Source organism: Heptranchias perlo, chromosome 1, assembly GCF_035084215.1.
Source record: "Heptranchias perlo isolate sHepPer1 chromosome 1, sHepPer1.hap1, whole genome shotgun sequence".
Taxonomy (NCBI): Eukaryota; Metazoa; Chordata; class Chondrichthyes; order Hexanchiformes; family Hexanchidae; genus Heptranchias; species Heptranchias perlo.
Window position 1 is genome coordinate 173,679,100 of NC_090325.1, and position 12,173 is coordinate 173,691,272.

At 41.9% G+C, this 12,173-nt stretch overlaps 1 protein-coding gene across 1 annotated transcript in view; it reads left to right on the forward strand.

The window, feature by feature from the left end:
- The first annotated feature begins 1,872 nt into the window (after positions 1–1,872).
- The window catches only part of LOC137327956 (calnexin-like), a 41,821-nt gene continuing 31,520 nt past the window's right edge, over positions 1,873–12,173 (forward strand). The window contains exons 1-4 of the mRNA XM_067993965.1: positions 1,873–2,140; positions 7,285–7,453; positions 8,378–8,451; positions 8,613–8,671. Coding sequence (XP_067850066.1) covers positions 7,298–7,453; positions 8,378–8,451; positions 8,613–8,671 — 289 coding nt within the window. The 5' untranslated portion in view covers positions 1,873–2,140; positions 7,285–7,297. The remainder of the gene's footprint in view (positions 2,141–7,284; positions 7,454–8,377; positions 8,452–8,612; positions 8,672–12,173) is intronic.

The window sequence follows — 12,173 nt, forward strand, 5'->3', positions numbered from 1 at the left end:
CAGCAGCAACATGGACATCCATAAAAAACTTTGTGCTGTCTAAGAAAACTGCCCTGGATGCATTCCCTAACCTTGTAGTGTGCTGCCATTATCAAGTGATCTGCATTCCTGCTGCTAGAATTAAACAGACATGCACTGTGAAAGTGACTGGAGCAAATTTGGTTGTGTGGATGTCTCCGATTCCTTCATCTTGCCTCCTGTGGCACCAGGCCAAAATGACAAGATCATCATAATGCAAATGATGGTACACAGATTACTTTGTCAAAGTTGCAAAGATCTAGCTAAATATATGCAAACATCCTATTTTACCAGTTACAATCTGCACAAGCTCCATACAGTAATGAAAACTGCCCTTTCCACTAGTCAATCTCCTATGGCATTGCACAAGGGAGTCAATTTACCAAAAAAGTGTTGGTTTGAGGACAGGAGTTACTTTGCAGTATAGGTGGAGGTACAACAGTTCCACCACTAGCAGGAGGGTGTAGTTACAACATGACAAGTTTACTTGGGCAATTTCCATTAGAAATGTGGACATAGTAATTTAAAGACACAAAGTGTGCGCAGACATATGGGCCCCAAATTCCTGGGGTCACTGCTCTATCGCCAGAAATGTATCAGTACACATTCCTATCCACCAGGAGAGATCAGCGTTGATACTATTCGAAATCACAGGAGCAGGGTGATAAATAAGTCTGCACCTCCTGCTCTGACTTATTTACTCTGCCCCCACCCGCTCTGTTATTTACCTCCGTCTTCCATCCTCCCTATTATTTACCCTCCTCCTCTTTTATTTACTCTCTTCAACTTTTCACCTGCCTCCTCCCTAATTTACCCCATCCCATATTCTCTGATATTTACTTTCCTTTGGTTTGTAGCCTCCTCCCCTGCCCACTCCTTGTTTTGTAGCCTCCTCCCCTGCCCACTCCTTGTTATGTAGCCTCCTCCCCTGCCCACTCCTTGTTATGTAGCCTCCTCCCCTGCCCACTCCTTGTTATGTAGCCTCCTCCCCTGCCCACTCCTTGTTTTGTAGCCTCCTCCCCTGCCCATTCATTGTTATGTAGCCTCCTCCCCTGCCCACTCCTTGTTATGTAGCCTCCTCCCCTGCCCACTCCTTGTTATGTAGCCTCCTCCCCTGCCCACTCCTTGTTATGTAGCCTCCTCCCCTGCCCACTCCTTGTTATGTAGCCTCCTCCCCTGCCCACTCCTTGTTATGTAGCCTCCTCCCCTGCCCACTCCTTGTTATGTAGCCTCCTCCCCTGCCCACTCCTTGTTATGTAGCCTCCTCCCCTGCCCACTCCTTGTTATGTACCCTCCTCCCCTGCCCACTCCATTATGTACCCTCCTCCCCTGCCCACTCCATTATGTACCCTCCTCCCCTGCCCACTCCATTATGTACCCTCCTCCCCTGCCCACTCCATTATGTACCCTCCTCCCCTGCCCACTCCATTATGTACCATCCTCCTGTTATTTACCTTGCTCCCCTGTTATGTACCATCCTCCCACGTTATTTGCCTCCTCACCTGTCCACTCCGTTATTTACCATCCTCCTCTGCCCTCTCCCTATTATAATACCCTCGTACTGTTATTTACCTTCCCCTCTTCTGCTTTCTGTTATTTGCCCTGCTCACATCTGTCCGTTATTTACTCCGCTCCATCCCTTATTCTCCTCCTTCTGTTTATTTCCCCTCATTATTCGATCTGCCCTGCCCGTTATTTCCCGTTTCTCTTTAGTGCTTTATCCCCGCTCTCATACTTTTTATCCTCTCCTCTCTATTTATTGAACCTCATCTATTATTTACCTCCATTCTGCGCTCGCTCTCGGCCAGACTGTGCGCTTGCGCCGAGCCTTCTAACGGCTCTCACTTCCTGTGCTCGCTCACGCTTGCTCGCTCTCGGTCTGCCTTGTGTCTCGCGCTCGGCCCATCCTTGTGTGGAGGCCGCTCGAGCTCTAGGTTCGGCCTGTCGATGCCAAGCTCCGTTCGGGTCTCTTTTGTTTCCCTCTTTCGTTGCAATTTGAATCTGACGGCGGGAGCAACTTTTAACGTGACGCCTCTCATTGTCCTGCGTTAGCACGGCGCGTGCGGAGAGAAGTCTGGCGGTTATAAATGTGAACAAGAAGCGAGAGATAACGGGAAAGAGGGTGAGTGAAGGGGAGAAGAATTAGGTAGGCGTTATAAGTCGGGCCAAAACGGTACCGAGCTCGCAGATACGCACCGCACTGGCAGACCGTGTCGGTAAAGCAGGGCAGAGGGGGGAAAAACCCCGAGGAGAGGGGCATTTGTTATCTTGAGGTAAATTATCTGGCTTTCCAGCTGCTCTTGCTGAGTATTTTCTGCAGTATTAGCAGCAGATCCGCAGTTACTCCATCTCCATTCATTACAGGACAGGAGTGTGCAAGGTACAGTCTGCACAAGAATATAAAATCCTCATGTTTAGGATCATTTCTCCATATATACTGATTGTGAGGATTTTTTTGTTGCAAGTAATACAGCTAGTTGTTAGTGATGTATGCATTTTTTTACAATAATGCAAACCAGTGACTAGAGTTTAACATTTATTGTAGCGGCATTTCTGATGTAACGGGGGGAAAAATAATGGATGTTAATGTTAATAAATGTTTCATTAAGGTAAAAATGTGCCTCTGGATGTTTTAACTGATCTTAGGCCTCATTATACTGTATTTCATTTCACAGCCCACAGTGGCTGTGTATATTAGGTAAACAAAAATACCAGTAAATACAAATTAAACCTGGTTCACAATTAAGATGAAACCACTGCATGACAGCAGAGTCAGTATAATTGGTCAGATTATGTAGACCAGTCCTGTTAGTGATCAAATCCAAGTGAAATGACTAATGTTTTTCCTTTATCGACTAGTGATAATGACATTACCTGATCAAATTAAGAATTTCAATCTGCTAATGTAGTAATGTAGGATATTTGGTTGTGGTGTTAGCTTCCATTGTCTGCACTATATACTTAGCTTAGCCAATTGGTACTGTGATCTCTGGCTAACATTGATCATCTTAACTGTCAACTTTGAAAGTTTCTACAGCAACATAACTATTCTAGTTAGTGTAATCTGCAATCCAACTAGCTGCAGATGTGTGAAAGCATTGCACTTGCAGTAGTGTTGGTTTATTTTTAATTAAATGTAATGTGTTTAGGTATGAAGTATTTTAATCTGCTGATTAGATTCTCATTATAATGTACTAACAAAACAGTACTTGTTTGAAGGTTGTTTATGTACAATGTTAATTAAAACTTTTTGTTAAAACTAAATTAATTGTTTTGCAAGGATCTATTGACTTGTGATCTTCCTGTCATGTTTTTGGCCAGACAGGTATCTGACATGGACAGAAACCCAATACGTGTTTTAGGATTGTCAAACCAAGCTTCTGAGAAATCTACCCCAGTAGAATTTCTATTTGTCACATACAGTGCACACACATTCCCTGTCCATGAACTCGTCGCCTCCCATATCCATGCCCATCTTTCACATAGTTCTGTGTTTGAATTTCTAATCAGATTTCTGCCACAGCAGTGAAACGGTCCTAATCAAAGTCGCAAATGACATCATCTGATGTGATCTTGGTGCACTATTCCTTCTTGACCTCTCCAGCCTTTGACGCGGTCGACCAGACCATCTACCTCCAAAGGCTTTCTGTTGTCCAGCTCAATGGGCTGCTCTCACTTGCTCCACTCGAGTGTCAGCCTTGGCTCAGTGGTAGCACTCTCGCCTCCTGAGACAGAAGATTGTGGATTCAAGCTTCATTCCAGAGACTTGAGCACATAATTTAGGCTGTACTTCAGTGCAGTACTGAGGGAGTGCTGCACTGTCAGAGGTGCTGCCTTTTGGATGAGACGTTAAACCGAGGTTCCCTCCGGTGGATGGAAAAGATACATACCATGGCACTATTTGAAGAAGAGCAGGGGAGTTCACCCAGTGTCCTGACCAATATTTATCCCTCAACCAACATCACCAAAAACAGATTATCTGGTCATGTATACCATGTTTCCTACATTACATCCTTTTTTCCTTTCCTTTATTTTCTTTCTCCAATCCAATCATAGCTGGAGCGCCCCAGCAATGGCTTCTCTTCCTGCCACCACACCATTACCTCTGGTGTCCATCAGTTCCGCTATCTCATCTACATGCTGCCCCTTGGTGACATAATCTGCGGATATGGGGTCAGATTCCACGTAAACGCTAAAGACATCGGGTTTTATCTTTCTCGACCCCTCCACTGCCTCTGTGTTGTCAAATTGCTTGTCCAATATGCAATCCTGGATGAATCACAATTCCCTTTGGTCTTCCCAATGTTTAACCAAAGCTGTTATCTTAGGCTTCGGCCCCAAACTTTGTACCCTTGAGACTGATTCCACCCCCCTCCACCTGCCACGGTTTCAGGTTGAAACTGATTGTTAACAACCTCGGCATCTTACTTGACCCCAAGCTGAGCATCCGATCCCATATTCTCTCCATTACAAAGTCCACCTCTGTAACATCTCCTGTCTCAACCTGCTGCTGAAACCCTCATCCACACTTTGCCACCTCCAGAGTCGACTATTCTAATGCTCTCCTGGCCGGCCCCTCATCCTCCACCCTCCATAAACTTCAACTCATCCAAAACTCTGCTGCCCATATGCTATCCCCCACCAAGTCCTGCTCACTCATCACCGCTGTGCTCATTGATCTACATTGGCTCCCAGTACCCCAGCACTTTAAATTTAAAATTCTCTTCCTTATGTATAAATCGCTTCCTATCTATATAACCTTCTCCCATCATATAACCCTCCGAGAACTCTAGCCTCTTGTGCACCCCCCTCACTTCACCATTGGCAACCGTGTCTTCAGCCATCTAGGCCCTACACTCTGGGATTCTCGCCATAAAAATCTCCACCTTCCTCTCCTCCTTTAAGACCCTTCTTAAAACCCACCTCTTTCACCAAGCTTTTAATCACTCCTAATATCTCTTTGGCTCGCCGTCCATTTTTGTCTAATTACGCTTGAGAAGCACCTTGGTGTTTTTCTATTTTAAAGGTGCTATATAATTGCAGGTTGTTGTGGGAATAGAGCCCACTTATCTAATTTGAAAAAAGTTGGCAGAACCAAGGTTTATGGATCCCCAAATGAGCATAAGGCTACTGGTGGAGCCTAACTAGCTAAAACCTAACTCCAGCATAAAGCACTGGTGAGCTTCCTGTTGCTTGTCCAGCTGGGATCCCCAGTTAGGACATTGGATTGCAGGTTTATCTGGAGCTTACTGGGAAGATAACCACACCTGGAATTTCTGTGCGTGTTCTCCCGATCATCCGTTGTAACTTCGTACCACAGATCTACCCCCTCAGCCTCCTATGACAGGGCTGCCCCTCCAGGGCATAGGTTATGAACCCTCACTAGATGGACAGTGGGTAGGTACCAGGTGCTCTTCACGAGTGACATGGTGAACAGCACAACTGACCATTAAATTTGTGAGAGCAATGCTATCCCCCTAACCACAGTAACACAGTAAGTGGAGATATTCAGGAATGCTGTTCTTCAGAGCTACACGCACACATACATCCAGAAAGAAAGTGTCTAACCTCGCTTCTGGGTTTGCACCAGTGGTATTGGTGAAGCTAGATCTCACCACTTGAGGAATCACAAGTGTGATGTTGGCAGTTGCTGATCATAGTTGTATCATTTTATGTAGTAAGGTGTTTAATAATTTTCTTCCCTTGTTTTGTTATCCACTCCTTTCTCGTCCTATGTGAGGTGCCGTGAAACATTGTTCTATGTTTAAGATGCTATATAAATGCAGGTACTTTTAAAGAAAATGGCATAAAACATTGGGATTCTTTGACTAGTGAAAAGAGAAATGCCCAATAACATTTATAAGTGCCACAGTACCTATATTTTCATCCAGGTGGATTTTCTATTCGAGGTCTCAATTGGTAGTGGACTGGACAAAATTCACTTTTTACTGATGGATCACATCAGTTGCTATGTGTTGTGCAGTTGACTCCCACAAACAATTTAGGCCCCAGAGAACATGTCATCTGAGTTTTCTTTCCTCAGATCATTTGGGTGGCAATTTCATTCAGTACCAAATCTACAGATAAAATACTTTGCCTCTTCCCCCCCCCCCCCCCTCCAATAATAGAGTCAGAGAGGGAGCCTGGTCATGTTTGAATTATGCCATCCACTGCATAATTCATGAACTGTACTTGAAGAAGTTCCTGAAAACCCATACTATCCTGCACACTTGGTTAGAGGAGAATGGGTTGTGGCAAATAGTCTGTAAGGGGGAAACTTCATTAAATTTTGAATTAGAATTTGTATTTAGTGCATTTCAGTTTGACAATCAGATGAATCTAATACTATAAAATCATTTTAAACTTGTAGTGTTAAACCAGCCTTATTTTCTTGCTTATTGGTAATATGAACAATTGAGCATAATACATGTTATAACCTGTTTAGAGACTTTGCTGAAAAATTGTACTTCACAGCATTGTGGCTGATCTTGGTAACTCAGTCATTTGGGGAGAGGGGAAAGAAGGGGAAACATTCAGAGGAGGTAATGCCCCACTGCTCTATCGCACAGTACTTTGGTATGTCATTCCAAACTTTTTATATTAATATACTACTATGGAATATTCATTGTTAAAGTTAAGAAAGGTATTGTAGCTAATATTTTTATCTAGTTAGAAATAGCATTAGCTCTATGCTTGGTATGTGGTTTAGTGTGAGTTATGACTTTTTATAATTTTTTTGTTTGGTGTTTTTCACCATTAATGAAGGATACATATTTCCTGTTGGAACTTGCTCCATTGCAGCATTGGTACAATAGTTCATCAACTCCAGTTAAGGTGCTTGTTTCAAATTATAATTCGATGAATGCCTGTGCTGTACAGATCAGGAAGGTCCCAGGTTCAATCCTGGTCTGCACTGGGTTGTTTAATCTCAGCTGCAGCAGTAGTAGCTGCCCTGCAATTGAATTCAGTTCTCCCGGGCTAGGGAAGGCAAAATCTATTCTGCTGCAGTAACCCCCCTGCTAGACATGCATGAGTGGACATTGGGTGAGGACCAAATAAGGTTCAGCTCTGATTTTTTTTTTCTCCCTCTCCCTATATAGTTGACTAGTCTGCTCCACTGCTCATGCATCAATAAGGACTACTTATTGCAGGTTGCTAAAAAGGAGTTGGTGCCTTCTGGAGGGGAGGGAAGAAAACTGGTGCAATTTTAAAAATATATATGTATGTAGGTATGTGATGGTCATTAGTTCTGTATCTTCCACACAGGCAAGGAATCGATATGAGGCTGAAATGGGAGCAATTTTTTCTTGGGCTTTTGCTCATAGTAGCCGTAGTCTGGGCTGAGAATGACGATGATGAAGCAGAGGTGGATGTCTTGGAGATGGAAGAAACCAACACTGACAGTAAACCTAAGGATAGCAAATCTACAGTTCAGGTAAAGGTTTGCTTTGAATATTTTACCAAAGATGGCTCAAGGGATGTTTCAGTGAGAAAAATACAGGCCTGTTTTAATGCTGCTTGCATTTAAGGGGGGGGAGGAGAGCAGAGGAGAGTGCAGAATAGGTTTTGCAGAATTCCAGCAATTAAAATATAGTCCTATTTTGAATTTAAAATCTCTGCCCTTCCTAATATCCTGACAACTTAGATGAAAATTAGCGATACCCAGTCTAAGTATTGGGTTAACAGAAATTCTGGCTAATTGTACAGTTTATATATTCATTTTTGTGCTTATCATAGGGATGGATGACTGTGCAGAGGAGTGGGATTATTTCCCTTCTGGGCATGTGTCAGCATTGAGAAAGTTAGGCATAGCATGGCAATATGCAGAATGGCCCAACAGTGAGCCTCAAGTCCAGTTTAGGAATTGCATCCTCTACTGTGCTTTTGTGAAATTTCCATTTCTCACATCTTAATGATCCGAGCGAGATAGCACATTTAGTGTGGAGGTAGGCCCACTGGGACCTGAAATAATGCTAGTCAAACTCTTATGGGATTTTTTTCAGCTGGCAGAAAGAAGAGCTTTCCATCCCATCATGTGTATGTTTACAGTATACAAATATTAGCCATAACCTGTGTCTAGGATGGGCAGTTTGAGATTCAGGCAATGAGTGGGTAATCTGGATCCAGTTTTTTGGTCAATTTTCTGGCAAGTTAAAAATGTGTGTTTATTTTTAATCAGCATGGCAGACTATTTAAATAACTATATTTACTTTCTGAATTGTAATATGTTTAGACAATGCAGAGGCCAAATTTAAACTTTAGGGAAAGTATATTTCTAATATAAACAAAATCTTGTGCCCCTATAAATAAAGTTTTTATTTATTGTACATAAGTTATTGAAATTGACCTAAACTTGCAGGTAACGTACAAGACACCAGTGCCAAGTGAAGAGGTATACTTTGCTGACACATTTGATCGAGGAAATTTAGATGGGTAAGAAGTCTTTTTTTGCACCAAGCTTATTGAGAGAGACTCAATTCATTTAAGACATTTATTTTTAGCATTTCTCTTGACTGAGCTAATGCACTGATATTAACCGTGAATAAATATCATCGTTATAAATGACCTTCTTCAATTTTTTTTCCTCATTAAAGATGGGTTTTGTCCAAAACAAAGAAAGATGATGCAGATGAAGATATTGCAAAATATGATGGTAAGAATCATTTAGACTACATGCAGTAACATCACTGTTTAGTGCTGCAGGAGCAGCTAAGTTATGAAAGTGGATGGATGTGTAATCATGAAATTCTATGTCATGTGGCTTTCAATTGTTTACTGCTAATTGTTGTAACTGTTGGCATAATGAGGGGTCACACGTGCATAACATGATGCATGAATTAAGTTTGGCCTGTTCTAAAATTAGGAGCCATGAACAAGCTGCATTAAAGTTCTGAGCTGAATTTTGCTGAAGTTGTAAGGAAGAGGAGTGTGTAAAATCACTGGAGTTTTGAAAACTTTCTTATCTAACTAATCTCACCTTACTCTAGATCAGCTGGAGTGATGGAAGCAATGGTCTGTGCATCGTAACTGACACTACTGTGCAGTTGTTAGTGGATTTCTCCATTACTGTGGGTTGTTAATCCATCAACAATAACTTCCGCTTGATTCTAGCCTGAGTGGTTATAAAATAGCACATTTAATAGATTGATTTACAACAGAGTTGCTCTACAGCTGTCTTCAACATTACATTCAACAGTATTATAGTTATAATGCAAATGTCTACAGATTACACTAATTGAAAAGCAATCAATGCAACCTGATGGACTTCCGACCGTACCCTCTTGAGAATTGTAACTTTTGGGAGGGAGCTAGCCCTACCTTTATACTATTCGGCTGTGTTGTTCTGTACGTAAGCACTGCTGGTCATATCTCATGGTCGTAAGGTCCCCCCCCCCCGCCGTGCTGACGCCACCTTTGCAACTCAAGATAAGCTGTTTTATGTAACCTAGCTAATGACCTCAACCTCGATCTCTGTTTACAAGCTGTTATGTTCCTCTGAGGAATGTGTCCTTTTTATCTGAGTACAGCCCCCCTAATTCGGCTTTGCAAGGCCCTTCCAATGTCCGTTTCATAGCAACCGCATCTCTTGTTTTGGTGTAAACCACCTTCTTACATTAATGTTATCTATTCTGTGGTCTCCCTGAAGTTCTGCTGTGTGAGCTGTCCTTGTTCTCACAGAGATGCTGAATGTTTGCCCTCCTATTTTCTATGCTTGTTTTAAATCATATTCTTACATTCCCTCCTCTTGAACCTGAGTGGAACCACTCTGATTCAATTATAGCATCTAGAAACGGGCCATCTTTTGACCTTTTGGGTGTTTATAGTTCTGAAGTGTCTGCATGTTCTGACTCTTATAAACTGTCGTTCATACACACACCAAGACACAACTTCACACCCTTCCTATGAATACCGCCCTCTTGCTAAATGTTTGGGAGCTTTATGTGAGATGGGATATTGACCATGCTTAGCTCCTGGTTCTACCCAGATTCAATTTTCACTTTATCCCTCAATTATCTCTTTTCGGGCTTGCCCAAGATCATAAGTTTAAATAAGCATACACAAACCTAAACACATTGCTTCTAAGTTTCATTTGGTTAATACAGAAACCTACAGTATATCATAATATCAAGAAATCATAAACATAAAAGATTCTCCATCTCTCCTTTTACTAATATCCATTTTATTGATATTTTTGCTATGTATTATTTCTCCCTAGCCCAATTTCATTGTTAACTGAAATGAACCTAACTCTGAGTTTTGGAAAACTGAATTACAATGTCCCTCTTTACTTCAATTTCATTCTCTCTGATTGATACCAGTGTTTCCTGATTGTTTCATTAATTAGTCCATTTCTTTATGGAACATGTGTCAGTGCCTTGTTTAAAAGATTTTCTCACTCTCCTGAGCCATATTAGCCATGTCATGTCGTGCTGTTGTCAAGTAACTGAGCATGTCTGAGACCCATTCTTTAGTGCATCGTCATCATGTATTTCCACATACTGGATGTCTCACATGTCATATGTCCAGTAAGATTCAATCCTGTAAGAGCAACTGCTCTGTTTAAAGAGTGGTTCCAATAGCTCACCAGGCCGTAGGCTTTTGTAATCAAGTCCTTCATCCTGGTCTCCGTTTCCAATTGATGGCAACATACATTTGTATCTTTCATGTCCACTGTAGTCATTCTTGGGCTTTCAGGTTATCTTATCAAAAGTTCGGGGTGGGGTTGGTGTCTGGAGGTCTTTGCTTATCTCCCACTGCATGGTCCCGATGTCTCAGGTAGTGGCCAGGCTATCAAATGCCGTTTTCTCATTGTTCAGGATAGGCAAGGACACAAATATCTCCGAGAAACCTATCAATTTACTATTCTCAACTACACTTTCCTGACTTTCACTAGATCGTACATTTATACCAGATTGATATCTTTTGGTAAATCATGCCCAAGTGATTTATTTACCCAACATCACCCAGAGCGACGACTTTAGAGAAATTCCCATTTGGTGGTGTAATTTTTCTGTGTCTATACTTATATTCTCAATCACTTCCTCTCATCCAATTTTACACATCCCATTATATTTCATCTCATTCATGAGATCTGGTGGAACTTTACCATCCAATACAATATTTACAGGTCTGGTCCAATATCTCAATACTTTTTTTTGTTTATTTTAATTAAATTCTTCTTGGACCGCTTTTCATTATCGCAATTTGAAAGCAGAATTGTTGGACTCACAGGACTTGTCTCTGTACAATTTTATTCCCACCGCACAAAATACTTGCTTCCTTGATAGACAACATTGGACAGGAACCATTTAGACTGGACTCCTTATATTTTAAAATTTAATTTGATTATCCCCTTAAACTACAGGTAAATTTTCCCTTCCCAAGTGCTTGAACAGCAACTCATCAATTTATCTTATCAATTCCAATTTCAGAAACAAATTACGTCCAGGCTTTGTGGTTTTACAGTAGAGACAGAAGTGCTTGTAATTGCTTTTTGCAAAACATTTTCAAAAGAGGAAAAGCAACTTGGTCAAGGCTGATGATTGCTTTTCCTTCTCTATGTAATTAGGAATTTTTGATAGGGCTTAAGTCTTAGTCCAAAACATCACCATGCTGTGATATTTACATAAGAACGTAAGAAATAGGAGCAGGAGTAGGCCATTCGGCCCCTCGAGCCTGCTTCGTCATTCAATAAGATCATGGCTGACCTTCGACCTCAATTCCACTTTCCTGCCTGATCCCCATATCCCTTGGTTCCCCTAGAGTCCAAAAATCTATCTATCTCAGCCTTGAACCTATTTAATGACTCAGCAGCCTCTGGGGTAGAGAATTCCAAAAATTCACAACCCTCTGAGTGAAGAAATTCCTCCACATCTCAGTCTTATATGACCGACCCCTCATCCTGAGACTGTGCCCCCTAGTTCTAGGCTCTCCTGCCAGGGGAAACATCCTCTCAAAATCTACCCTGTCAAGCCCCCTCAGAATCTTGAATGTTTCAATGTGATCACCTCGTATTCTTCTAAACTTCAGAGAGTATAGGCCCATTCTACTTAATCTCTCCTCGTAGGACAACCCTCTCATCCCAGGAATCATTGTAGTGAACCTTCGTTGCACCTTCTCTAAGGCAAGAATTTCCTTTGTTAGATAAGGAGACC